We start from the raw sequence: 27,789 nt of genomic DNA on the forward strand, positions 1-27,789 counted from the left end.
TGGGTTCAAATATCCTGAAAGTTGGGGGACCCCCACAGAGCCAGGAAACGTGCCCCGATTCCCCCATTGCCTCCCCCCAGCTCCAAACTGCTGCCCCCACCCCAGCAGGCCGGGGGGGGGGGGGTAAGTGAGAGCCCACAGCTCCCTCTGGAACCAGCAGAGGGCGCCTCCCTCAGTGGGGGGTGGGGACTGTGTGGCTCAGCCCCCAGTGCGTGGGGGCAGTGCCAGGGCCTAGTGGCAGTGGCTCTCCTCTGATGCCCATCTCTCTCCTCTCCCACAGATGCCCATGGCTGGTGCCAGCTGCAGACGCTGATGAGAAGATGTTCACCTGCCACCCGCCCAACGTCTCCCTGCTGGGGGGGCCCGGCAGCCCCGGGGCACCCCTCCCCATGCCTGTTGGCAGCTTGCCACTGGGGAACTCCTCGGGGGGCCAGAGGGGGCCCTCGCCGGCCATGCCCATCTTCTCCATGATGCTGGGCGCGGTCTCCAATGTGGTGGCCCTGGCCATCCTGGCGCAGTCCTACGCCCGCTTCCGGCGCCGCTCCAAGGCCACCTTCCTGCTCTTTGCCAGCAGCCTGGTCATCACGGACTTCGCCGGGCACGTCATCCCGGGCGCCTTCGTGCTGCAGCTCTACGCCACCCGGCAGAAATGGGACACCATGGACAGCACCGGCGCCATGTGCCAGTTCTTCGGCGCCTGCATGGTCTTCTTCGGCCTGTGCCCGCTCTTCCTGGGCTGCGTCATGGCGGTGGAGCGCTGCGTCGGGGTGACACGCCCGCTGCTCCACAGCTCGCTGGTCACCTCTGTCCGGACCAAACTCACTCTGCTGGGGCTCTGGGCCTCCGCCCTGGGCATTGCCCTGCTGCCCATCTTCAGCTTCGGCACCTACACCATCCAGTACCCGGGCACCTGGTGCTTCATCAAGGTGCAGCCGGTGGAGAACTGGTGCGAGGTGACCTTTGCCTTGCTCTTCTCCCTGCTGGGCCTGGCCTCCCTGCTGGTCGCCCTGGTCTGCAACACCCTGAGCGGGCTCAGCCTGGTGCGGGCACGGCTGCGGGCCCAGCGCAAATGCGGGCAGCGGCGCGCCAAGGCCCACGACATCGAGATGGTGGTGCAGCTGGTGGGCATCATGGTCGTCTCCTGCATCTGCTGGAGTCCTATCCTGGTGAGTGATGGGGTAGGGTGGGGGTCCCCCCCAGGGACACGGGATATAGTGGGAGGGGGTGAGGGGATCCCCCAATGCCACGGATGCAGGGGGAGGGTCACCCCAGGAGTGCAGGGTTGAAGGGATTTCCCTGGGGGTCAGGGGGGTTCCCCATGGGTGCAGAGTTGGAGGGGTTTCCCTGGGGATCAGGGTCCCGGGGGGTTCCCCATGGGTGTAGGGTGCAGGGTGGGCTCCTTGGGGTCAGGGTGAAGGGGGGTTTCCCGTGAGTGCAGGGTTGGGGGTTCTCTCTGTGGGACAGGATGCAGTGTGGGGGTGTTCTCCATGGGTGCAGGGCTTGGAGGTTCCCTGGGGGGGGTCAGGGTGCAGGGAGGGCTCAAAATGGGTGTAGGGATGGGGGTTCTCTCTGCAGGGACAAGGTGCAGTGGGGGGGGTTCCCTAGGTGTCAGGGTGGGGGGGTTCCCTGCAGGGACAAGGTACACTGGTGGGTTCCCCATGGGTGCCAGGTTTTGGGGTTCCCTGGGGGGCAGGGGTTCTCCACAGGTGCAGGGTTTGGGGTTCCCTGGGAGGAAAGGGGGGTTCCCCATGGGTGCAAGGTTGGGAGGTTCCTGGGGGAAGCAGGGGGGTTTCCTGTGGGTGCAGAGTTTGGAGGTTCCCTGGGGAGGACTGGGGGGTTCCCCATGGGTGCAGGGTTTGGGGGGGTACCCTGGAGGTGACAGGGGGTTCCCCATGGGTGCAGGGTTTGGGGGGTTCTCTGTGGGTGCAGGATTTGGGGGGGGCTGGGGGTTCCTCATGGGTTCAGGATTTGGGAGGGTCTCTGGGGGGACAGGGGGTTCCCCATGGGTACCGGGTTTACCCCATTTCAGCCCCTTCCCTGGTGGGGGCTGCCCTGGAAAAGGCTGGTGCTGGCCGGGTGGTGGTGGGGAGCCCAGGTGATGCAGGAGCCCCAGTCGGCACCATCCTGACCCCGCCCGGGGGAGGATTGCCCCCTGCAGCCCAGCCCCCTGGGCCCTGACCTCGGGGGAGGTTGGAGGCAGGGGCACGTGTATCTGCGCAGCTGATTCAGACTGCGGGGGGGGGGGGCTAAGCTGATGCAGCAGCGCCCTCGTGTGGCTGCTGGCTGGTAACTGCGCAGTCATGCTTGGCTCCAGGTGTATATGCTGCAGGGTCCCCCCAAACTGGCTGGGGGGAGGGGGTTCGGGCTGTTGGGGCTCAGGTTGGGAGGGGGTTTGTTGGGGGGGTTCAGGTTGGGGGGAGGGGGATCGGGCTGTTGGGGGCTCAGGTTGGGAGGGGGTTTGTTGGGGGGGGTTCAGGTTGGGGGAGGGGGATCGGGCTGTTGGGGGCTCAGGTTGGGAGGGGGAGGGGGTTGTTGGGGGGGGCTCAGGTTGGGAGGGGATGAGGCTGTTGGGGGGGGGCTCAGATTGAGGGGTCAGTCCCAGAGATTTAGGGCCAGGGGCCGGAGTCAAGCCCCCCCAAACTCCTGGTGACTGGGCGCGCCCTCTCACCACCATGCCCCTCCCTCCCCTGCAGATCTTCGTGGTGCTGGCGGTGGGCGACAAGGCCGGCTCGCTGCACTACCAGCACCTGCTGTTGCTGGGCGTGCGCCTGGCCTCCTGGAACCAGATCCTGGACCCCTGGGTGTACATCCTGCTGCGCCGGGCCGTGCTGCGCAAGTTGTACGGGGTGCTGTGCCGCCAGCCCCCAGGCAAGGGCAGCCGCTTCGAGCGCTGGGAGGTCAGCTCCTTCCAGAGCTCCGAGCGCAGCATGGTCGGCCGCTCGTAGGGGCCCGGCCGGACGAGACGGGGCGGCTGCCCCCAGCCCTCGTGCCCCTGGCAGGGCCTTGGCACCAACGCCTGCTGGAGACGCGCTTAGGGGGACGTTGGACGCCACCAGGTCGGACGATGGCGCCGCACCCGCCTGGGGGGGCCTCCCCGCTGCAGACGCGGCAGGAGCTGAGCCAGACGCAAATGGAAATCGGAGGGGGGTGGGGGGGCTGTAGGTGTCTTAGTCCTGCTTCCCTGCCTGCAGCAATGGCGCTGCCGGGGCCCACCCAGCTCCTGGCTCGAAGCAGGAGGCACCTTGGAAACGGGGTGTTTGGGCATGGCGGGGGCACAATGCCATGGTGAAATGCGGGAGTGGTGGTGCAGGGTGGCTTGTGCTAAGAGGGCTTGGCCTGCAAGGTAGCAGGGCCTAGTGGTTACGCCGTCAGCCTGTGCATCAGGACACCGGGGTTCTGAGCAAACCGTGGCTTTAGGGGAGCTCAGGGCCTGCGTCTCTCCGGGGAAGCAGCATATTGAACCAGGCCTAACATTTGGGGAAACTGAGGCACAATGAAAGGCCACAATGTCACCAGTCTAGCAGGGCCCACCTGCTCCCCTGGCCAAATCCATTCTGCCTCCCTCAGCCCCCTGGAGGGGATTCGCCTTCACTTCCTGGCCTGGCGTGGGCAGTGCTGGGATGGGGCTGTTAGAAAGCTGCCCTGTCCCGCCCCAGAGGTGACTGCATCCCAGTGCCGGGCAAGGGTTTCCTGTATGAAGAGCCCCTGCACCCTCCAGCCAGAGGTGGCTGCGTCTCCATGCGGCTGTGTATCGTGCTCTCAAGCCAGGGGACAGGTTGGACGTGGGGGTGGAGGTAAAGGTACCTGGGAGGGGCTCTGTTCCCTTCCCCAGGTGCCATTCCCAGGATGGCTGGGGAGATGCCCCCACCCCACCCCCATTCTTCCACCAGCCCCCCAGCTCCACTCCCCTAGGCCTTGCCTGGGGCCAGCCAACATCTGCAGAGCTCCAGGACATGGGGGGGGGGGGGGGGGGCTGGACGGGACCAGGAGTGAGCCCCCAATGGCCACAGGGAAAGCCGGGGCGGGGGGATGCTGGCCCCCAGCTGGGTGTTCATTTCCCAGCATGCCATGGGGCCGTCTGCAGGGCAGCGCTAGGGGCTCTGTACAATAAAGAGCTTTTACCGATGGCTCTGGTGCCTGGGGTTTGGTTTGTCTGCGAGTCCCTGTCTCCCCCCTTCACAGCTGGAGCCTGAATCCCCCCGCCCCCACCCCTGCCGGGGAGGGGCCCCCACCCTAGGGGAGAGGGGAGCCCCAACTCCACCGCCACCCCGCAGAGCTAGTGGGAACTGGGCTGAGGCCCAGCAAACTCAGCCCACGCTGCAGCCTCCAACCAGCTCAGTAGATGGCTCTAATGCTTGGCCACTACCCCTGCAGCTGCCGCCCCCAGCCAGCCAGTCCCCTGCCCTGGGGCTGGATCAGAGCCGGCGCCCCCTGGAGGGGAAAGGCCCCATGTCCTGTTCCTTGCCTCCGCCCTTTTCCTGCGTGTGGGACCAACTCCGTCACGGCGCCTGACTCAGGCAGAGCCCCCGGCTGACACAGCCCCCACAATCCAGATCTTTACTAGTGTCCAGCCTTTACAGACCCCGATGGGCACACGCATGCGGCTAGCTCCTGCAGGGGGGATCTGGGACGTCCCACATCCTCTCACCCCAAACTAGGGCCCTTCGGCCCTTGCGCTTGTCGCCAGCTCTGGGGGAGGGGGGCGAGGTGCTGGGTAGGGTCTGGCTGCCATCAGAGGCAGGATGGTGCCCAGGTGCCAGGGCAACCCAGGGTCCAGATCCTCTTGCTTCCCCCCAGTGTCAGGGGTGGGGCTTACGGGGCGTGATGCTCTTCCCTCCCCACACTCCCGGGCCACTGAGCCGAAAGGCAGAACAACAAAGCTGGCGCTAAGACAGCACCAACCTGGCTGGGGGGCGTCTCTCCCCGGGGGCTGGCGCACTCAGTGTCACAGCCCGCAGGATACGTCCAGGCCTGGGGGCGGCTGCCGGCAGGAGGAGGCACATGGCTGGGCGGAGCTGTAATCCCGAGTGGGAGGCTGTTGTGAGGGACACAGAGGTGGGGGTCTTTCTCCACAGTCACGGGAGTCCACAGGACGCCGGGGTCCCGTGATCTGGGGGCGGGGGCTGGGACACCTGGGTTTGTTACCACACAAAAGAACACAACCAAGAGCAACTGGGGCATGCGGGGAATCGCAGCTGGCACGGGAGCCGGGCTGCCTGCTTGGGAAGCGCTCTCTGGTGCGGGGGGGCGGAGCTCTTTGATGCAGGGGGCGGACCTGTCTGGCTGGGAAGGCAGAGCTTTCTGGTGCAAGGGGCAGACCTGAGGCTTCGGTACAAGATGCCCTGGTGCGAGGGGCGGGGCTGTCTGGCACAAGGGGCGGAGCTGATGCTTTGGGGCAGGGGGTGGGACCAGTGATCCCGCCCATCAGTTGTAGAGGTCATCGTCCCCCTCCTCCTGGAAGAGGCTGCCCCGGCTGTTGTCGCCCTCCCGGGAGCCACCTGCGCCGTCGGCCCCTCCGTCCCCGCTCTGCTTCCCAGCTGGGAACCTGTGGGGAGAGAGCAGGGCTGGCTCATTGCGATGTGGGGGAAGGGAACCCCGCCCTTGTCACAGGCAGGTGGAAGTGTCGTCCGGTGCAGCCACCCGCCCTGGGGTCCCCTTGTGCTGGCCACGGGCGGGCCGTTCTTCCCAGGGTTGAGCGTGACACTGGGGGGAGGGGGGGGAAAGGGGGCCTAGCGGGGCAGGGGGAGACCGGGCAGAGGATCCAGAGGCTGAGGGTGACAACTAGGCCAAAGGGCTGAGACTGAAGCTGGGGTAGTCCTGGGGAGGGTGGGAGTCAGGCTGGAGGTGGGGCAGATTCGAGATGAGGGCAGGGCTGGAGGGATCGCAGGGGGGTGAGGGGATCCCAGGGGGGTGAGGGCAGGCAGGTAGATCATAGGGCTGAGGGCAGGGCTGGGGGGGATCCCAGGGGGCCAAGGGCAGGGCTGGGGGGAGATCCCAGGGGGGTGAGGGAAGGGCTGGGGGGATCCTGGGGCCGAGAACGACGCCGGGGGATCTGCCCCCTACCTGAAGTTGCCGAAGCCGCGGCTCTGCTGCAGCGTCTGGGCGAACATCTCGTACTTGCGGATGTCGTTGTCGCTGACGGAGCGGCGGGCGAAGCGCATGGCCTCCTCGAAGTGATCCCGCCGGATCTCGGGCACCGGGTCGTAGTCGTCGTCCTGCCCAGGGGGGTGGGGACAACATGGTCATGCCCGGCCTGGCCCTGATCAGCCAACCCAGGGCTGGGCCTCCCACAGCAAACAAAGGCCATGCGATTGGCCTGCTCCCCTCTCACTGGCCTGATGGGGGCGCCACAGGGGGCAAGAGCCAAGGCTCCGGGGACCCTCCCAGCGAGGGGGTAGCTCACTGTCAGGGAGCTGGGGGTTCAAACCCCCCAGCGCCTTGCAGCAGGGAGGGGTTTGCCCCCTTGCCGCATGGGGTCCCCCCCATACCATGACGGCATCCGGGTGGCTCTGGCGTTCCCGCTCCATCTTGATCTCCATCTCGATGGCCTCGCGGATGGCGAGCTTGCAGGCGCGCTGGCAGATCTCAGTGAGGTCAGCGCCCGAGAACCCGTGGGTGATCTTGGCCAGGTAGTTCAGGTCCACATCCTGGTGGGAGGGAAGAGAAACATACTCAGGGGCTGGGAGGGAGACACAGAGCCCACTGGGGGGGGGCACATTCCAGGGGGGTGGGAGAGACACAGCTAGTCAGGGGCTGGAGGGGGGATAAGGGGGGCAAGGCAGTCATTCCTGGGATGAGCATGAGGCTGATCAAAACCTTCCATCTAAACCCTTTTCTGACAATCAGATTTTGGACAAAACCATTTTTCCCATCAAGAGCGTCCATTTCCCACAGAAAATTTGGGTTCTTCATAAAAAAAAAACAGAAATATTTTGATTCTGAAATGTCACCCCCTTGTCTCATGAGAGGTGTAGTTGGGTTGCATCATGTCCCCATTCTCCTCTATGGACCAGACTTCCTGGGCAGACTACATCTCCCATGATGCACCATGCCCATGGCCTCCTATGATGCACCACCACTCTCACCAAGGGTGGAAACCATGGTGCATCATGGGGAATGTAGTTCAGTTGTTTCACGTCCCCATTCTATAGACCAGACTTCCTGGCCAATGACATCGCCTATTAGGGTGACTAGACAGTAAATGTGAAAAATCGGGATGGGGATGGGGGGGTAATAGGAACCTATATAAGAAAAAGACCCCAAAATCGGGACTGTCCCCATAAAATCGGGACATCTGGTCACCCTATCTCCTATGATGGACCACTTCCTCTTGCCAAGAAGGGAGACCATGGTGCATCATAGGAGGTGTAGTCTGACCAGGGAGCCCAGCCTAGAGAGGCAAAAGGTTTCATGAGGCTCCTGAACTACAACTCCCATGAAGCACCACGGCAGACTTCAGAATGCAAATATTTTGGTTTTGGCTGAAATCCTTCAGTTTTCGAATTTCTGCTGGAAAAAAAAAAATTCCATGGAACCATTTAGATACAAATGAAAGATTTTTTTCCCATGTTCTTAGAAATTGTCCATGGAGGTGGGGGGGGGGGGGGGGGGCCTTGCCCACCAGCAAATGATATCCCTGGCTAGGACTGGAAGGGCCAGACGCTGCTCCCAGGAACATGGGAATCTGGAGCCACCTCACCAGCCCTAACACGTTTAGACTGGACTGACACCGGCCTAACTCTGAGCAGGATTTCGCCTATAGCCTCTGGGTGAGCAGTTCCACTTCTGTGTGCCCAGGGACACACATGGGAGTTGCCTTGGGCCAGAGACACACACACACACACACACACACACGGGAGCTGCTTTGGGGTAGGGACGGGTGCGCGCACTCACAAAAACTGTCTTGGGGTCAGGTGGGGGGACACACAGACAGGATCTGCCTTGGGGTGGACACATACATACACCCCCCACAAACACATTCTTCCCATGGGCACACACAGAGTGTGCCAATTTCCCCACAGGGTGGGTTTAGGAAGCCGTTCCAGTGTTGCCGACCCCAAGCGTGGAAACCCCACGCGTCAGGCCTGGGGAAAAAATCATGAGGAAGGAAAAGGCTCAGGTAGAGACTGTTGAATCGTGGAAGTCAACGATTGGCTACGCAGGTGGTGTCGGAGAGAAGGCTTTGGATTCTTTGACCATGGGATGGTGTTCCAAGAAGGAGGAGTGCTAGGCAGAGATGGGCTCCACCTAACGAAGAGAGGGAAGAGCATCTTCACAAGCAGGCTGGCTAACCTAGTGAGGAGGGCTTTAAACTAGGTTCACCGGGGGAAGGAGACCAAAGCCCTGAGGTAAGTGGGGAAATGGGATACTGGGAGGAAGCACGAGCAGGAGAGTGCAAGAGGGGAGGACTCCTGTCTCAGACTGAGAAAGCGGGACGATCAGCAAGCTATCTTAAGTGCCTATACACAAACGCAAGAAGCCTGGGAAACAAGCAGGGAGAACTGGAAGTCCTGGCACAGTCAGGGAACTATGATGCGATTGGAATAACAGACTTGGTGGGATAACTCACATGACTGGAGTACTGTCATGGATGGATATAAACTGTTCAGGAAGGACAGGCAGGGCAGAAAAGGTGGGGGAGTTGCGTTGTATGTAAGAGAGGTGTATGACTGCTCAGAGCTCCGGTATGAAACTGCAGAAAAACCTGAGAGTCTCTGGATTACGTTTAGAAGTGTGAGCAACAAGGGGGATGTCGTGGTGGGAGTCTGCTACAGACCACCAGACCAGGGGGATGAGGTGGACGAGGCTTTCTTCCGGCAACTAACAGAAGTTGCTGGATCGCAGGCCCTGGTTCTCATGGGGGACTTCAATCACCCCGATATCTGCTGGGAGAGCAATACAGCGGTGCACAGACAATCCAGGAAGTTTTTGGAAAGTGTAGGGGACAATTTCCTGGTGCAAGTGCTGGAGGAACCAACTAGGGGCAGAGCTCTTCTTGACCTGCTGCTCACAAACAGGGAAGAATTAGTAGGGGAAGCAAAAGTGGATGGGAACCTGGGAGGCAGTGACCATGAGATGGTCGAGTTCAGGATCCTGACACAAGGAAGAAAGGAGAGCAGCAGAATACGGATGCTGCACTTCAGAAAAGCAGACTTCGACTCCCCCAGGGAACTGATGAGCAGGATCCCCTGGGAGAATAACATGAAGGGGAAAGGAGTCCAGGAGAGCTGGCTCTATTTTAAAGAATCCTTATTGAGGTTGCAGGAGCAAATCATCCCGACGTGCAGAAAGAATAGTAAATATGGCAGGCGACCAGCTTGGCTAAACAGTGAAATCCTTGCTGATCTTAAACACAAAAAAGAAGCTTACAAGAAGTGGAAGCTTGGACAAATGACCAGGGAGGAGTATAAAAATATTGCTCAGGCATGCAGGAGTGAAATCAGGAAGGCCAAATCACACTTGGAGTTGCAGCTAGCAACCCTTCTTACTTAAGAGTAACAAGAAGGGTTTCTTCAGGTATGTTAGCAACAAGAAGAAGGTCAGGCAAAGTGTGGCCCCTTACTGAATTGGGGAGGCAACCTAGTGACAGAGGATGTGGAAAAAGCTAATGTACTCAATGCTTTTTTTTGCCTCTGTCTTCACAAACAAGGTCAGCTCCCAGACTACTGCACTGGGCAGCACAGTATGGGAAGGAGGTGACCAGCCCTCTGTGGAGAAAGAAGTGGTTCGGGATATTTAGAAAAACTGGACGAGCACAAGTCCATGGGGCCAGATGCGCTGCATCCGAGGGTGCTAAAGGAGTTGGCGGATGTGATTGCAGAGCCATTGGCCATTATCTTTGAAAACTCATGGCGATCGGGGAGGTCCTGGATGACTGGAAAAAGGCTAATGTAGCGCCCATCTTTAAAAAAGGGAAGGAGGATCTGGGGAACTACAGGCCAGTCAGCCTCACCTCAGTCCCTGGAAAAATCATGGAGCGGGTCCTCAAGGAATCAATTCTGAAGCACTTAGAGGAGAGGAAAGTGATCAGGAACAGTCAGCATGGATTCACCAAGGGCAAGTCATGCCTGACTAACCTAATTGCATTCTATGAGGAGATAACTGGCTCTGTGGATGAGGGGAAAGCAGTGGACGTGTTATTCCTTGACTTTAGCAAAGCTTTTGATACAGTCTCCCACAGTATTCTTGCTGGCAAGTTAAAGAAGTATGGGCTGGATGAATGGACTATAAGGTGGATAGAAAGCTGGCTAGATCATCAGGCTCAAAGGCTAGTGATCAATGGCTCCATGTCTAGTTGGCAGCCGGTATCAAGCGGAGTGCCCCAAGGGTCGGTCCTGGGGCCGGTTTTGTTCAATATCTTCATTAATGATCTGGAGGATGGCGTGGACTGCACTCTCAGCAAGTTTGCAGATGATACTAAACTAGGAGGAGTGGTAGATACGCTGGAGGGTAGCGATAGGATACAGAGGGACCTAGACAAATTAGAGGATTGGGCCAAAAGAAATCTGACGAGGTTCAACAAAGACAAGTGCAGAGTCCTGCACTTAGGACGGAAGAATCCCATGCACTACTACAGACTAGGGACCGAATGGCTAGGCAGCAGTTCTACAGAAAAGGACCTAGGAGTCACAGTGGACGAGAAGCTGGATATGAGTCAACAGTGTGCCCTTGTTGCCAAGAAGGCTAATGGCATTTTGGGCTGTATAAGTAGGGGCATTGCCAGCAGATCGAGGGACGTGATCCTTCCCCTCTATTCGACATTGGTGAGGCCTCAGCTGGAGTACTGTGTCCAGTTTTGGGCCCCACACTACAAGAAGGATGTGGAAAAATTGGAAGGAGTCCAGGGGAGGGCAACAAAAATGATTAGGGGGCTGGAGCACATGACTTATGAGGAGAGGCTGAGGGAACTGGGATTGTTTAGTCTACAGAAGAGAAGAATGAGGTGGGATTCGATAGCTGCTTTCAACTACCTGAAAGGGGGTTCCAAAGAGGATGGATCTAGACTGTTCTCAGTGGTAGCAAATGACAGAACAAGGAGTAATGGTCTCAAGTTGCAGTGGGGGAGGTTTAGGTTGGATATTAGGAAAAACTTTTTCACTAGGAGGGTGGTGAAGCACTGGAATGAGTTACCTAGGGAGGTGGTGGAATCTCCTTCCTTAGAGGTTTTTAAGGTCAGGCTTCACAAAGCCCTGGCTGGGATGATTTAGTTGGGGATTGGTCCTGCTTTGAGCAGGGGGTTGGACTAGATGACCTCCTGAGGTCCCTTCCAACCCTGATATTCTATGAGACCAACCTAAAAATCACAAGATTTAAAAACTGAACAATGCAAGCTGGGTTCTCTTCCTTTGCCTCCTGGGCTCACATTTTCCAGCTCCTCTCTGCAGCCACAGGAGCTGGAAAACGATTTCTTTGTGAACGTGAAAGCCGAGGTTCCCCTGTACTCCCGTGAGTCCGGGAGCTGGGGATTTAGGGAACAAACGATCACAAGTCTCAGGATCCAATGCTGAGAGTTGGCAAAGCTGCGGCTCTACGAGACCAGAGAGCCGTGCGGTTGCGGGAGGAGGTGCAGCGAAGCCTGGGGTGGGATGGCAGGCGGGGCGGGCGTGCTCACTCACCCGGGCCACGGGCGACTTGCGCAGGTTGGCGCTCAGGATTGCCGCGCGGGAGGTGTCGTCAGGCAGCGGGATGTAGATGAGCTGGTCCAGCCGCCCGGGGCGCAGGATGGCTGGGTCGATGATGTCTGGCCTGGGGATGTGGGGGAGGCGACAAGGAGAGACAGCCTCAGCCCCTGCCCGGCACCCACCCCAGGGGGCATCCTGGGGCGCCTCCAGAGAGGGGGCAGCTCCCACATACACCCACCCCCGCTGCTGGCATCCCTCGGCCCCGGAGCAGCCCTGGGGAGCACGGGGACTAGGGTTGCGCAAAGCTTCTCCAGGGAAACTGGACTGCGAAGAAAAGGAGCCAAACCCCAGGAACCCCGTCCCACACAAGGGACCCTCCTCTACCCCCACGGAGCTTGTCCTACCCCCCTGCCCCCAGGGAACCTCCCCTGCCCTCACAGAGCCTGCTCACCCCCTGCCCCCAGGAACCCCGTCCCCCACAAGGACCCTCCCCTACCCCCACGGAGCTTGTCCTACCCCCCTGCCCCCAGGGAACCTCCCCTGCGCCCACAGAGCCTGCTCACCCTCTGTCCCCAGGGACCCCGTCCCCTGCAAGAGACCCTCCCCTGTCCCCAAGGAGCCTGCCCTGCCCCCCCCCCCGCCCCCAGGAACCCCATCCCCCACAAGGGACCTCCCCTGTCCCCACGGAACTTGCCCTACCCCCCTGCCCCCAGGGAACCTCCCCCACCCCCACGAAGCCTGCCCTGCCCCCCCCCGAACCTCCCCCACCCCCACAGAGCCTGCTTACCCTCTGCCCCAAAGGGCCCTGCCCATCTCCTGCCCCCAGAGACCCTCCCCCACCCCCATGGAGCCTGCTCACCCTCTGTCCCCAGGAACCCTGTCCCCCACAAGGGACCCTCCCCTGTCCCCACGGAGCTTGTCCTACCCCTCTGCCCCCAGGAACCTCCCCCACCCCCGCGGAGCCTGCTCACCCCCTGCCCCAAAGGGCCCTGCCCATCTCCTGCCCCCAGGGACCCTGTCCACCCCAAGGAAGCCTCCCCAACCACACGGACCCTGCCCCCTTCATCTCAGGGACCTTGCCCCACCCCTGCCCCCAGGGTGCCTCTCCCAAGCTCATATAGATGGGGGGGGCTCCTCAGCCCCCTCCCCATGGCCAGGTCTCCCACGGTGGAGGAGCACACAGCAGGGCGGCGCAGAGGGGCGTGTCCTGATCCCAGCAGCTGCTAGCTGAGACACCGCCCCCCTCGGGCCAGGCCTGGGGAGCAGGGTGTCCTGGGGAGGGAAGGGGGGGGGTCTCACCTGTTGGTGGCCCCGATGATGAAGACGGTTTTCTTGTTGGTCATGCCGTCCATCTCGGTCAGGATCTGGTTGATGACGCGGTCGGCTGCCCCCCCGCCGTCCCCCGCGCCGCCGCCCCGCGCCTTGGCAATGGAGTCCAGCTCGTCGAAGAACAGGATGCAGGGGGCGGCCTGGCGAGCCTGGGGCGCAGGGGGAGAGAGTGGGGCATGGGGGGGAGCCCCCGAGGGGGAAAAGAACAGGGTGTGCAGGAGCCCGAGTGGGAAGAGAGGGCGGGGCGGGCCTGGTGGGGGACACCTGGAGGGGGACAGAATGCACTGGGGAGGGGGGAACCCCGGGGCTGGGTTGGGGGTACTCGCTGGTGACAGCAGTGCTATGACAGGGGCTCCCCTGCTGCTGGGTCAGGCTGGGGCACCATGCAACTCCCCTCCCCCAATTAGCAGGAATCCCCCCAAACCTGCACCCCTTTGGCTGTGCAGGCATCACCTCCACAACTGGCGAGCACAGCAGGCTGAGGGGGCGACACAGACCCTGCAGCCAGGGCTCATGGGTAGGAGCAGTAGAGAGGCCCCCCCATGCCCCAGCACCCTGAGGCCCGGCCAGGCAGGTGGCAGGGAGCCCTGAGGCCTGGCTGAGTGGGGGGGGACCCCAAGGCCCAGGGGAGGGGAGGGGGAACCCCAAGGCCCAGCCGGGCCGGCGCTCCACGCCCCACGCACCTTGTCAAAGACGTCGCGCACGTTGGCCTCGGACTCCCCGAACCACATGGTGAGCAGCTCGGGGCCCTTGATGGAGATGAAGTTGGCCTGGCACTCGTTGGCGATGGCCTTGGCCAGCAGGGTCTTGCCGCAGCCGGGCGGCCCGTAGAACAGCACGCCCCGGGACGGCGTCATGCCGAACTTCAGGAACTTGTCCGGGTACTCCACCGGGAACTGGAGGGGAGACAGCTGGGGGTCAGGGATGGGGGGGCCCAGAAAGCCGGCACCGCCCCCTCCCTTCACTGCACCATGGAGGTGCCCCCGCGGAGCCCCGCCCCCGCCCCCTGCAGCACAGTGCCCCCTAGCACCGCAATGGGGCATTGGGGCTGGCATTGAGTAGGGAGAGTCCCATCCAAACCCCAAACGGGCGGATCCCTGCTTAGCCTGGGCAAGGCGAGTGCAGCCCCCACTCACCTGCACCAGCTCCTGCAGCTCTCGCTTCACCTCCTGCAGCCCCCCGATGTCTTCCCAGCAGACCTGGGGCACCTCCACCACCGTCTCCCGCAGCGCCGACGGGTTGCTCTGGCTGAGAGCCCACTGTGCGGGAGGGGGGGAGGGGAAGAGCATGAGGGGTGTGGCCTGGAGAGGAGGGGCGGGGCCCAGGGGAGGGGTCGCCAGGTTACCTGGAAGTCGTCCATGGTGACGGCCATGGCGTCGAGGATGTCGGCGTCGATGGTGTCGTCCTCCAGGTCGATGATGTTCATCTTCTTGCGGATGGCCTGGAGCGCCGCCTCGGAGCACAGCGCCGCCAGGTCCGCGCCCACGTGCCCGTGCGTCTCTCTGGCCACCTGCAGCCACAGGGCGCCTGACACAGGGCCACGGGGGGGGGGGAGAACAGGGCAGAGAACGGGGCCATGGGGTGGGGGATAGCCAGGGACAGGGCCACGGGGCGGGAGGGCAGGAACGGGGCCACGGGCGGGAAGGGGGCATAGCCAGGGAACGGGGCCAGTCAAGGAATAGGGCCCGGGGGGCAGCCAGGGAATGGGGGCACAGGGAACAGGGCCACAGGGGGCAGCCAGGGAACGGGGGCACAGGGAGGGGGCAGCCAGGGAACGGGGGCACAGGGAGGGGGCAGCCAGGGAATGGGGGCACAAAGCAGTGGGCTGTGGGGAGGGGCCAGCCAGGGGATGGGACCATAGCGGGGAGGAACTAGTTGGGGATGGAGCTATGGGGAGGGGTCACAGCTCCCCTGCCACACCCTCTACCCAAGCACACATGACCCTCCCCCCATCTATACAGACTCCTGCCCCCCCCACACCTATTTACACAACCCCCCAGCTCTCCCTCCCCCCGCCCCACCCAGCCCCACCCTCTCACCCGCTCCAGATCCACGTCCTCGGCCAGCTTCATGTTCTTGGTGTGGATCTGCAGGATCTCCAGCCGCCCGACCGCGTCCGGGATCCCGATGTCGATCTCGCGGTCAAAGCGCCCTGGGGAAGGAGGAGGGGGGGGGGTCTCAGCCCAGCCCCTCGCAAACATACACGGCGTGTGGAACCACCATGCCCCAGGAGCAGGGGCTGGGGGCTAGCAATCAGAGCAGGGGGGCTGGGAGCCAGGACTCCTGGGTTCGATCCCCAGCTCTGGGAGGGGAGTGGGGTCTAGTGGTCAGAGCAGGAGGGGCTGGGAGCCAGGACTCCTGGGTTCGATCCCCAGCTCTGGTAGGGGAGTGGGGTCTAGTGGTCAGAGCAGGGGGGCTGGGAGCCAGGACTCCTGGGTTCGATCCCCAGCTCTGGGAGGGGAGTGGGGTCTAGTGGTCAGAGCAAGGGGGCTGGGAGCCAGGACTCCTGGGTTCGATCCCCAGCTCTGGGAGGGGAGTGGGGTCTAGTGGTCAGAGCAGGAGGGGCTGGGAGCCAGGACTCCTGGGTTCGATCCCCAGCTCTGGGAGGGGAGTGGGGTCTAGTGGGTTAGAGCAGGAGGGGCTGGGAGCCAGGACTCCTGGGTTCGATCCCCAGCTCTGGGAGGGGAGTGGGGTCTAGTGGTCAGAGCAGGAGGGGCTGGGAGCCAGGACTCCTGGGTTTGATCCCCAGCTCTGGGAGGGGAGTGGGGTCTAGTGGTCAGAGCAGGGGGGCTGGGAGCCAGGACTCCTGAGTTCTATCCCCAGCTAGTGCAGCAGCACGGGGAAGATGGGAAGCCAGGGCTTTCAGTCTGGGATTTACTTGCCCCCCAGAATGAGGGCCCTGGGTGGGGTCCCCATGCCCCCGATGCAGCCCCACATCCGGGCACCTACCAAACCTGCGCAGGGCGGGGTCGACACTGTTGGGCCGGTTGGTGGCGGCCATGACGATGACATGGGAGCGCTGCTTCAGGCCGTCCATGAGCGTCAGCAGCTGGGACACGATCCTGCGCTCTACCTCGCCGTGTGTCTGCAACGGGGGAGGGGCTGAGAACGGGGAGACTCGCAGCACCAGTGACCGGGGCCCCTGGGACTTCTGTGCTGCTCAGCCAGCTCTGGGCCAGGCTGAGCCATGGACACATGGATTGCCCAGCAGCACAGCGCCCCCTGGTGCCCGGCTGGGGGGGGACTCCCTGCTCTTCTCACTCCGATTGGGAGCTGCTGGCCTCACCTCCTAGATGGAGCAGGAGGATCTGGCGCTGTAAAATCCCATAGGCCCGAACCCCTGCCAGGGGTGGGCTCGCTCCATCCCATACCAACCCCCCTTGCCCGGCCAAAGCAGGAAATCAAGGCAGCTGGCATCAGAGCAAGACGGCGAGAAACACCAGCCAGCCAGGGCCAGGTGTGTGTGTGTGCGCACACGCGTGTGCGTGTGTCCTGGGGCTTCCAACAGCCACGACACGGCCCCTCTTTATTATCAATGATCACAGAATCCTAGAGATGTCGGGCAGGAAGGGGCCTCAAGAGGTCACCAGGTCCAGCCCCCGTAACCCCAGCCTGTCCCTGACAGGAGTTGGTCCAAACTGTTCTTACAAACCTCCAATAACGGGGATTCCACAACCGCCCTTGGTCGCCTGTTCCAGAGCCGAACTCCCCTTGGAGTTAGAAAGTTTTGCCTAATATCCAACCAAAATCTCCCTGCTGCAGATTAAGCCCATTGCCTCTCGTACTATCCCCCGGGGACATGGAGAACAACTGATCCCTGTCCTCTTTGTAACAGCCCTTCACATGTTTGAAGACTGTCCTCAGGTCCCCCTCAGTCGTCTTTTCTCAGGCTAAACATGCCCAGGTTTGAACCTTTCCTCACAGATCCGGTTTGCTAAACCTTTGATCATGTTTGGTGCTCTCCTCTGGCCTCTCTGCAACGTGTCCACATCTTCCCTAAAGCGCGGTGCCCAGAACTGGACACGGGACTCCAGCTGAGGCCTCCCCAGTGCCAAGCAGAGTGGGACAGTCACCTCCTGTGTCTTACATACGACACTCCTGTTAATACACCCCAGAATGAGATCAGCCTTTTTCACAGCCGCATCACACTGTTGACTCGTATTCGATTTGTGATCCGCTATAACCCCAGCTCCTTTCCAGCACTTCGACTGCCTAGCCAGGTATTCCCCGTTTTCTGGTTGTGCATTCGATTTTTCCTTCCTGAGTGAAGTACTTTGTACTTGTCTTTACTGAATTTCATCTTGCTGATTTCCGGCCAATTCTCCAATTTGTCAAGGTCATTTTGAATTCCAATCCTGGCCTCCAGCCCCTCCCAACCTGGCGTCAGACGCAGATTTTATCAGCACACTCTGCACTCCGTTATCCAAATAATTAATGAAAATATTGACTAGAACCAGACCCAGGACTGACCCCTGTGGGACCCACTAGACCCACTCTGACAGCAAACCATTGATAAGTACTCTTTGAGTATCTTTGAACAAGTTGTGCACCCACCTTATAGTATTTGTATCTAGACCACATTTCCCTACTTTGCGTATGAAAATGTCACGTGGGACTGTGTCAAAAGCCCGACTGAAATATTACTGTGACAGAGTGGGAATTTTTCACAATATTTTGGATGAGTCTTGTGTGTGCCTTAGTTTCTCCCATGAGCTATATGGATAACTAGGTCGGGGAAAAGGTTGCAGAGACCCAGAGATACAGGTGTGACTGACGCCTGGCTGTCTGCGGCTGGCCCCACGCCCACGGATGGTCCCAGAAAACAATGTTCACTCCAATTGCCCGGACATTTGGTACCTAGCGACTAATAACCATGGATGACCCGCCCCTCTGCAGGAAGTCAGCCAGGTTGGACCAGCGGGAGAACAACGGGCTAAGGAGGAAGCCAGGTGACAATGTTTGCCCGGGAACAAGGACAAAGGATGGAGGAGGGGCCAGGTGAGGTGGGTAAGTGGGGGCTGCTGGAAGCAGAAGTTTCTGGATGGGGACTACAGAGGAGTCAAGAGGGCTCTGGGCTGGGGCCCGACCCAAATGGACTTTGCTGTAACTTTCCATTTTCATGTTAACTAAAGACTTTCTAAGCTGTGTTCCCTAATAAACCCTGCTGTTACACACCGCTGGCTGACAGTCACTCCAGAGTCAGGAAATGGGGGTTGCATTGCTCCCTCTGGGGGTGCAAGTCTCCCCCGGGGAGCCAATCCAGGTGGACTCGTCGTGGCGTGACCCCGGGGTGCTGACGGCTCGGAGGTTCGGTCCCAGGAGGTGGGGAAGACGAGGCGCCGACCCCAGTGAGAGAGTGTGACCCTAAGGGGGCTGACGCACTGAAGGAGTCCTCCCAGGGACTGTCCCAGAGCCGTGCGAGAGCACCAGGCCTGTGGAGCCGTGACAATAACATTGACTATTCCTCCATCAACTTTAACCCTGATGGGTTAGATTGTTCACATATGATCCCTCACCCAGTGCTGAGATGCAGCTGCCGCTGGGGTGGGGCGCGAGGGCTGTTTATACTGGGATCCCTCCCTGATGCTGAGATGCAGCTGCCTCTGGGGTGGGGCGCGAGGGCTGTTTATACTGGGATCCCCCGCCCCATCTCACCTTCTCCCTCTTGGGGGCAATGGCGTCCAGCTCATCGATGAAGATGATGGCCGGCGCGTTCTTCTCAGCCTCCTCAAAGGCTTTGCGCAGGTTGCTCTCTGACTCGCCCGCCAGCTTGCTCATGATCTCTGGACCTGGGAGGGGGCAGGGGCTCTTTATGAAGGGCTCCCTTGCCTGGCACTGAGATGCAGCTGGGGTGGGGCGCAGGGCTGTTCATACAGGGAGTGATGCCAGCCTCCAGGGCCATGGCAGGGGCTAGCCACTCGCATGCTTCAGGGCAGAAGGGAATCCCCAGCAAGGGGTCAGGAAGCCATGAAAACCCCAGGGCACAATGGGGCCTCTATGCCAGCTGCCCGACTCTGCACCAGGCAGCATCACCACGCCAGCATGGGAGAGCGCCAGGGCGAAGGGAAAAAACTGAGGGCACCCAGCCCATTCCTGGCAGAGCACCAGGAGGGAGGGTGGGTGCTGCGGGGTGGGCAGCCCAGAGGGAGGGCAGCTGGAGACCACAGCGAGAGGTGCATGAGAAATGCCAGAGATGAGCAAGAGGGGAGTGCGTGGGGACAGACAGACGGACAGGCACGTGTGGGGACAGACAGACGAACGGACAAGTGGGGACGGACGGACACATGGAAGGACAGCCAGACTTGTGGGGACGGACGGACGGACGGGCCCCCCCCTTCCCCCCCTCCGCTTGGCGTCTCTCACCATTGATGAGGAAGAAGAAGGCTCCTGTTTCGTTGGCCACAGCTCGGGCCACCAGCGTTTTCCCGGTGCCGGGGGGGCCGTACAGCAGGATGCCTCGGGGCGGCTGAGGAGGGAACAGACCCGGTTGGCAAGAGGCGCCCGATGGGAAAAGTGCCCAATGCAGTCTCCCCGGGCAGGCGTGTGACATGCAGGCGGACGCCCCCAGACCCAGTGTCCCATCAGGAGGGGTGTGGGGGGAGGTGACTGCGGTGTTAATCGAGGCTGAAATGGTCCTGTCTTGGGGTGCAGAGGGAGGGGGACCCTCCAGATGGCTCTGGGGACACCCCAGGCCAGACTGAGGCCCGTGTCTGGGGACCCAGCAAATGGGGTCCTGGGCGACGTCAGGATTGCAGCTTCCACTAAGAAGTGTGTTGCCAGCCCTCATGGTTGGGAGGAAAAGGTAGAAAATGTGACAGAGGGTGTGACGGGGACAGCGCCGCTGCCTGAGTCTGCAGAGAGCCTAACCCCATTGCTCTGAGGGGGGGCGGAAGCAGCTCCAAGGGTGGAGTGCTGGGGCTGATTATACAGGGATCCCTTGCCCAGCACGGAGATGCAGCTGCCTCTGGGGAGGAGCGCAGGGCTGTTTATGCAGGGATGCCCTAGCAGTGAGATCTGCCCGGCTGTGGGATTGGATGAGGTGGCCCTGCCCTGCTGGGCTCACGGTACCTTGACACCGATGGCTTTGAAGAGCCCTGGGTGGCGCAGGGGCAGCTCCACCATCTCCTTGATCTGAGCCATCTGCTTCCGGCAGCCCCCGATGTCGTCGTAGCCCACGTCGTTCAGGCTCTCCTCCTCGTCCTGCACGGGTGATGGGCAGGGTCACGGTGTGGCCAAGCCGGCCCCCCAAAACCCTGGCAGCCACACTGGGACCAGCACCGACTCCCTCCCCCTCTGATCCCCACAGACAGTCACGCTGCCCCCACCCCGCTGGGACCCAGCCCCGACCCACCCTGCTCCCCCAGGATCCAGCACCGTGGGCCCTGTTCCACCTCCCCACAGATCCAGCACCGTGGGCCCTGCTCCCGCCCCTGCCCAGGATCCAGCACCATGGGCCCTGCCCCCCACCTAGATCCAGCACCATGGGCCCTGCTTCCCCCTCCCCCCAGGATCCAGCAGTCTCTGGGGCACTCGCAGAAGGGCCCAGGGGGGGCGGCCACACCCACCTCTCTCTTGATGGGCTCACCCTCGCAGTGGATGACGGTGTCGGGGGCCACAATGCAGTGGGGGCTCGGATCCACTTCCACCACCTTGAACTCCACGGCCCGCATCCCACCGCGCACCAGGAAGATGTCACCTGGTGGGGGAGGGGACGTCGTTACCGAGCCGGCTGGGGGGAGGCGGGGAGTCCAACCCACACCTGGCGGGAGCACCCCCCGTTGGGGGACAGCCCCACCCAACCTGCTCCAGGCTGGGCGCCTCCCCTAACAGAGACAAGACAGCCAGCCCCGCAGTGCCCCCCACACCATCATCCCAGGAAGGGGGGGGGGGGTCAGTCTGAGGGCTCCCCTTGACCCCGGCTCACCTTTGTGCACAGGCCGATAGGCCTCCAGAAAGTAGGGCTTCAGGTACACGTCAAAGAGGTTCCCGGTCAGGCCGACGATGGTGTCGTCAATGGGCAGCACGTGGATCCGCTTCCCGTACTTCACGTCCGGGCAGGCCTGGATGCTGCAGGACAGACCCCGGCTCAGCCTGGCACCTGCAGCACAGCACCTCCCCCGCAGCGCAGACCGCCAGGGGAGAGCGCCCCCCACTGAGCCCCCGCCCCCTGCAGCACAGCGCCCCCCACTGAGCCCCCGCCCCCTGCAGCACAGCGCCCCCCACTGAGCCCCCGCCCCCTGCAGCAAGCGCTCCCCACTGAGCCCCCGCTCCCTGCAGCACAGCGCCCCCCACTGAGCCCCCGCCCCCTGCAGCACAGCGCCCCCCACTGAGCCCCCGCCCCCTGCAGCAAGCGCTCCCCACTGAGCCCCCGCCCCCTGCAGCACAGCGCCCCCTACTGAGCCCCCACTCCCTGCAGCACAGCGCCCCCCACTGAGCCCCCGCCCCCTGCAGCACAGCGCCCCCTACTGAGCCCCCGCCCCCTGCAGCACAGCGCCCCTTACTGAGCCCCCGCCCCCTGCAGCACAGCGCCCCTTACTGAGCCCCCGCCCCCTGCAGCACAGCGCCCCCTACTGAGCCCCCACTCCCTGCAGCACAGCACCCCCTGGTGCTGACTGCTGGGGAGACTACCCCCTACTGAGCCCCCCCCCCTCCATACAATGATTCATCCAAGCATGGCATGTGAGGGCTCTATTGTGTGTGAATACCCCACTGGCCCTCAGAGACACTGCAAAATATGGGCATGGATAATATTCCGGATTGATGCATCTACACTGGAAATTATGATCTTAAAGCCTTGAAGTTAAAGGCAGCGCCAAGGAGGCAACGTGTCCCCGGCAGGCTCTGTTCAGGAAAGGGGAAGTGGACACACCTCTCTCGGGCTGGTCATTGTGTATTAACAACATCAGAAAGGCCAGACTGGATCAGACCAAAGGTCCATCTAGCTCAGTGTCCTGTCTTCCGACAGTGGAATGCCAGGTGCCCCAGAGGGAATAAACAGAACAGGGCAATAGGCAAGTGATCCATCCCATCGTCCAGTCCCAGCTTCTCGCAGTCAGAGGCTTAGGGCCACCCAGAGCATGGGGCTGTGTCCCTGACCATCTTGGCTAATAGCCATGGCTGGACCTATCCTCCAGGAACTTACCTAATTCTTTTTTTAACCGAGTTATACTTTAGGCCTTCACAACAGCCCCGGCAACGAGCGGCACAGGTTGGCTGTGCGTTGTGTGAAGAAGTACTTCCTTTTCTTCGTTTTAACCCAGTGGTTCTCAACCAGGGGTACACGTTCCCCTGGGGGCACGCATGGGTCTTCCAGGGGGTACGTCAACTCATCTAGATATCTGCCTAGTTTTACATCAGGCTACATAAAAAGCACTAGCGAAGTCAGTACAAACTACAATTTTATACAGACAAATTTACTTGTTGATACTGCTCTATGTACTGTACACTGAAATGTAAATACAATATTTATATTCCAATTGATTTATTTTATAATTATATGGTAAAAATGAGAAAGTCAGCCATTTTTCAGTAACAGTGTGGCTGTGACACTTTTGTATTTTTATGTCTGATTTTGTAAGCAACTAGTTTTTAAGTGAGGTGAAACTTGGAGTACACAAGACAACTCAGACTCCTTGAAAGGGGTACAGTAGTCTGGAAAGGTTGAGAGCCATTGTTTTAAACCTGATGCCTATTGATTTCATGGGGTGGCCCCTAGTTCTTGTGTTATGTGAAGAGATCATAAATAACACTTCCCTGTTCCCTTTCTCCGCACCACTCCTGATTTTGTACACCTCTATCACATCCCCTCTTAGTTGTCTCTTTTCTAAGATGAACAGTCCCAGTCTTTTAAATCTCCTTTCTTATGGAAACTGTTCCATTCCCTTAATTATTTTTGTCGCACTCATCTGTACCTTTCTCTTTTTTTTTTTTTTAGACGGGGCAACCAGAGCTGCACCCAGTATTCAAGGTGTGGGCGTACCATGGATTTATAGAGTGGCATTGTGATATTTCCTCTCTTACTATCCCTTTCGTAACGGTTCCTAACATTCTGTTTGCTTTGTTGACTGCCGCTGCACATTGAGCGGATGTTTTCAGAGACTTATCCACGGTGACGCCAAGATCCCTTTCTTGAGTAGTAACAGCTCACCCGCAGAGGGACAGCGGGGCCTGTGTAGGCTGAGAAGGGAGTGACGGTGTTGCCCGGGACTGGGGGAGTTGGGGAGCTGACCCCCAGCAGGCACAGCCATGGTTTCCTCCTGCTAAGGGCAGGTGGTAGCGAGGTGCCACCCAACCCTGAGCAGCGTCACAGAAGGGCGCTCCCTGCAGCACCCCGGGGTTTCCCTATTGCAGTCTGCCATCCGCACCCTGAGCAGGCCAGCCCCTGCTTAGCTGCAGAGCTGGTGGGGAGGGGCCCCCCCGGCACTCACCTCACCACATCACCCAAGCGCAAGCGGAGGTTGTTGCGGGTGACGCGGTTCATGCGGATCTTCTCGCTGTGGCAGGAGTCGTCGGTGAGGACGATGCAGACCGTCTCCCGGCGCTTCTTGCCCTTCAGCAGCACCGTGTCACCCCGGAACAAGTGCAGCTCCTCCATTTTGGTCTGCAACGGAGACGGGCCGTGACGGACCACACGGGGCATGGGGGGGGGGGGGCATTTGCAGAGTGTGTGGGGTGCATGGTGTGTCCATATGCAAACGGTGTGTCGAGGGGTATGTGCATGGTACATGTGCTACTCCTGCGGGAATGCTGCACCAACAAATTAAAAATTCTGCGCACGATATTTTAAAATTCTGCATATTTTATTTGTCAAAATAACGCAATATAATCAGGCTGGTTTCAACTATGTAGGTAATTTATTTAAACTACAATACAATGGATGGAGAATGGGAGTGGGGAGCATTGGAGGAAATCCCCAAATCCCCTTGCCTAATAGTAATGTAGCTAGGTTTGACCCTTTATTTCTAGTTATTAGTCAACAAATAGGTGTGGCCATATGCTCAGTGTTACATCATAGGTAACTGAAGAGCAAGTGAGGGCTGGGGAATCAAACTCACAATTTGTATTGGCTGCTGACCATCTCCAGAAAGGTCAGTAGCAAACAGGTCATGGAGCACATTTTGATAAGAAATGTTTTCAGTCCAAAAATTTAGACCAGTTCTAATCACTAAAGCACAATAAGCATTTATAAGGCCAGACTGTCATTTATACCACTCTGGCCATGTAAAGGAGCCTTAAAACTTATAACACCTGTTTTATACTCCAGGGGGAATTCACAAAGACAATGGGAACAATTCACTAAGCAGGCAAGCTGCTACTCCTGCTCTGCCTGAGGGGATCGCCTGCGCCACGCCTACCTCCTCAGACATTCCCTGACGCCCTGTCTCTCCATGCCGAGTGTGCTGCAGTAGCGAGGGAGAGGGACAGAGTGTCTCTCTCTCTCTCACCCACGACTGCTCACCCCTTCACACACCCCCAGTGGTGATTTACGTCTCTATTGGCTGCTCCAGGCGCCTGAACCGACCTGCCTGTGCTGCTGGGGAGGGGTGTGTGACTGCTCTTGTAGCTTCCCTTTGCTCTCCCATCAGAAGTCATTTTTTGCAGGGAAGCAAAGAAATCTGCGGAGGACATGAATTATGCACACGTGCAGTGACGCAGTATTCCCCCAGGAGTAACAATGTGCATGGTGCATATGTGAGACTGCACGGTGTGTGTCCTTGAAGCACGTAGGTGCATTATGTGTGCACAGTGTATGTTCATTGTGTGTGCATATGCATAGGGTGTGTTGGGGCTCTGTGTGTGTGGTGTATGTCTGCATGGTACCTATGTGAGATTGCATGGTGTGTGTATGCAAATGCATGGGTGGATGGGGTAGTACGCATGGAGGTGTGTGGTGTGTGTATACGCCTGGGGTATGTGGAGGTGTGTGTGCGTGCATGGTTTATGCATGTGCAGTGTTTGAATAATGAGTGTGTGCACATGATGTGCGTGTGTGCGCATTGGGGGGTACATGATGCACATGGGGGTGTATGTAGACGGTGTGTGGGTGGGTGTGCATGTATGTAGATGGCATGTGAGTATGTATACACATGCATAGAGGTGTGTACACATGTGTTACCTTCAGACTCTCCTGACGAGAACCCAGCCTGTCTAGCTATGGGTCCTAGCCCCTGTATTGCTAGCAGCAGGGGATTCTCCCAAAGCTCAGAGGGCAGGCGCTTTAGGAGCAGGGGAATTCAGGTTCAATCCCTGCTGTGAGTGTCCTGGAATGCAGCAGGGAGCTCCCAGGGGCCTCAGCTCAGCTACAGAGCAAAGTCTGTGTGTGTCCCCCAACCACCCCCAGCCAACCCCTCTGCGCAGTCTCAGCCTGCTAGGCCGCCTGCCTCACAGCGGTGGAAGAGGCTCGGTTCCGGGCGGGCCAGGTGGCTGCCTGGGCACTGGGGCATGGGATCCCCATGGGGTAGGGGGTCCCTGCGGGGGAAGGGGCTACGGTTCCTGGTGGGCCAGGCAGCTGGCTGGGGCACGAGTCCCCATGCGGCACGGGAGCCGTACCTGTGACAGGCTGACAATGCTGTTGTCCTCATTCACCGCATCATCCACAAGGAGCCGGTTGGGCCGACGCTTCTGGCGCAGGATGGCCGTAGAGTAATCCTCCCCTTTGGGGCTGCAGAGGGGAGAGGGGTCAGAGGGTCTCCCTCCCCAAAGGGAACAGAGCCAGCCCGGCACGGGCCCTTCAGACAGGGGAGAGCAGGAGATGCAGGGCCTGGGAGCCGGGACTCCTTGGAGGTGGGGGAGGATGTCAATCTTAGAGGGGCCTTCAGACCCCAACCCTCCCTAGCATGCCTGGCCTGGGGAATCCCAGAGCTGAGCGGGGTCTGGGGGCCCAACTTTGGGGGGGGGCCAAGGGGACACGAGGAAAACTAAAGCACTTTGAATTTTGAAGGGGGAGCAGAGAGACAATCGTAGCTGGACCTGGGGTTTGGGGGGGGGGTCACAGACAGGCACAGGAGAGTGTGTGGGGGGGGGGGTAGGGTGACCAGATGTACCGATTTTATAGGGACAGTCCCGATATTTGAGGCTTTTTCTAATATAGAAGCCTATTACCCCCCACTTTCCCCCCCCCCGTCCCGATTTTTCACACTTGCTGTCTGGTCGGGGGGGGGGGGGGGGGGGTTACAGACAGGCCTTAGGGTGTCTGGGGGAGGGACCTGCAGCCAGGCCCCCGGGGCTTGGGAAGGGGGGGGTGGTTCTCAGCCAGGCCCCCAGGAGTTGGGAGTCACAGCAGCAGATGAGGGGGGAGGAGTCGGACACACACAGGGTAAAACACCAGCTCCGGCTGCCAGCTCCGGCCTGGCCTCTCGGCACAGGCGGGCCCCGGGTTCGGGCCCGGAACGGACCCAGCAATTGTGTGTGTCCCGCACCGCGGGGGGGGCGCCTAGGAAATTGTAAACTGCCCCCCCGGGGGGGCCCTGGGGGCGGGGCTGCCCTCTGCCAGGCTGACTCTGTGCCAGTCCCGGGCGCGTGCGTGGGGGAGGGGATCGTGTTTCACCCCAGCCGGTGCCAAGAGCCGCCCCTATAAATACCCCGCGGCGTGGGATCATCGCCCGTTATAGACCCCAGCCGCCCCCGGCCCCCCACCACCACAACAAACCCGGGGTCCCCCCCCCCGCGCCAGAGCCCCCCCAGCCTCCCCTCTTGGGGACAGGCACCTCCCCCCCCACCCCCCGCAAGTTCAGATCCAAACTTTTCCCGCCCCTCCCCCCGGCTGAGCCTCCTCCCAGCTGGGAGGGGGGGGTTGCAGGAGCCCCCCCGCTGCCCCCCGCCCCGGGGGGTGGAGCCCCTCGAGCGCCCCCACTTACTCCCCGCCCGGGCCCGGCATCTCGGCTGCGCTACACCCGCCCGGGCCGTGCCGCAGCGCCCGCTGCTGCCTCCGCCCGCCCGGCCCCGGACCGCCCCGGCTGGAGCTCGGCCCCGCCCCGCCCGGCCAGCGCCCCCCACGGACACCCGGGGAGCGGCAGAGATCGGGGGGGGGGGTGACCAGTGACACTTGGGGGGGGGGCTTGTGGGGGTTGGTGGAGGGGTGGTTTGGAGGGGTTTTTGGTGGGGGGGGGGGTGTTTGGCCTGGGGAATCCCAGAGCTGAAGGAGGGGGGTGTTTGGCCTGGGGAAGGGGGTGTGGTGTGGGCGGGTGCTTGGGGACACGGGAAGTGGTGGGGCGGGGTTGGGGGAGATGTGTGGGGTTTTTGGAGAGGGTGTTGTGTGGGGGGGACGTTTGGGGGGAGAGGTGAGGTTGAGGAGCGGGGGTTGGGGGGTATTTGGGGGGAGTGGTGGGGGGTGGTTAGGGGCGGGGGTTGGGGGGAGGGGAAGGGGCAGTGGTGGGGCAGGGTTGGGGGTTATTTTGCTCACTGTTGGTGCCTGGTTCTACTCCAGAGCAGCTGAGCTGTGGGGGCCGGACCAAGTTCAAAGGGACTGGGGGGGGCAGTCAGTTGGGTCAATGTGTGGGTCATGTCCCTGTGTGCAGGGCCCAGGGTGCAGCTGGGCAGGCGTGAATGTGGGATTGGTTGGGTGGATGCATTTGTGTGGGTCCATTTGTGCATGGCTATTTGGGACATGCAGGGTCTCCAAGTGCTTTGGAGGATATGATTAAAATTCAAAGTGATTGGTCAAACTGGAGAAATAGTCTGAAGTAAATAGGCTGAAGTTCACTAGGACAATTGCAAAGTACTCCACTTAGGAAGGAACAGTCAGTTGCACACATACAACTTGGGAAATGACTGCCGAGGAAGGGGTACTGCGGAAAGGGGTCTGGGAGTCCCAGTGGATCACAAGTTGCAAAAAAAGCGA

The 27,789-nt window shown here is 60.6% G+C and overlaps 2 protein-coding genes across 2 annotated transcripts; one reads left to right on the forward strand and one right to left on the reverse strand.

Annotated features, from left to right (window-relative positions):
- Positions 1 to 320: 320 nt before the first annotated feature.
- Positions 321 to 2,945, forward strand: PTGER1 (prostaglandin E receptor 1). The gene is made up of 2 exons (XM_065419756.1): positions 321 to 1,166; positions 2,694 to 2,945. Exons 1-2 carry the CDS (start codon positions 321 to 323, stop codon positions 2,943 to 2,945), a joined length of 1,098 nt encoding a protein of 365 aa, XP_065275828.1.
- A 1,588-nt stretch (positions 2,946 to 4,533) lies between these two features.
- LOC135891527 (transitional endoplasmic reticulum ATPase-like) lies at positions 4,534 to 26,846 on the reverse strand. The gene is made up of 18 exons (XM_065419077.1): positions 26,807 to 26,846; positions 25,500 to 25,611; positions 23,378 to 23,550; positions 20,875 to 21,017; positions 20,516 to 20,646; positions 20,019 to 20,150; positions 19,314 to 19,416; positions 18,606 to 18,739; positions 15,900 to 16,035; positions 14,990 to 15,102; positions 14,296 to 14,460; positions 14,087 to 14,209; positions 13,634 to 13,846; positions 12,921 to 13,099; positions 11,616 to 11,745; positions 6,489 to 6,647; positions 6,064 to 6,215; positions 4,534 to 5,545 (listed from the first exon to the last, which is right to left on the reverse strand). Exons 1-18 carry the CDS (start codon positions 26,824 to 26,826, stop codon positions 5,425 to 5,427), a joined length of 2,439 nt encoding a protein of 812 aa, XP_065275149.1. The 5' UTR covers positions 26,827 to 26,846; the 3' UTR covers positions 4,534 to 5,424.
- Positions 26,847 to 27,789: the final 943 nt, after the last annotated feature.

Source organism: Emys orbicularis, chromosome 19 (genome assembly GCF_028017835.1).
Source record: "Emys orbicularis isolate rEmyOrb1 chromosome 19, rEmyOrb1.hap1, whole genome shotgun sequence".
Lineage (NCBI taxonomy): Eukaryota > Metazoa > Chordata > Testudines > Emydidae > Emys > Emys orbicularis.

Bases quoted from the DNA above. Each gene is read 5' to 3' on its own strand.
- PTGER1 (XM_065419756.1), top strand. From the start codon at position 321: ATGTTCACCTGCCACCCGCCCAACGTCTCCCTGCTGGGGGGGCCCGGC. The intron at 1,167-2,693 runs GTGAGTGATGGG...CCTCCCCTGCAG, and splicing joins TCTGCTGGAGTCCTATCCTG to ATCTTCGTGGTGCTGGCGGT.
- LOC135891527 (XM_065419077.1), bottom strand. From the start codon at position 26,826: ATGCCGGGCCCGGGCGGGGA. The intron at 25,612-26,806 runs GTAAGTGGGGGC...TCCCCTCTGCAG, and splicing joins ATGCCGGGCCCGGGCGGGGA to CCCCAAAGGGGAGGATTACT. The intron at 14,210-14,295 runs GTAACCTGGCGA...CCTCCCGCACAG, and splicing joins TCACCATGGACGACTTCCAG to TGGGCTCTCAGCCAGAGCAA.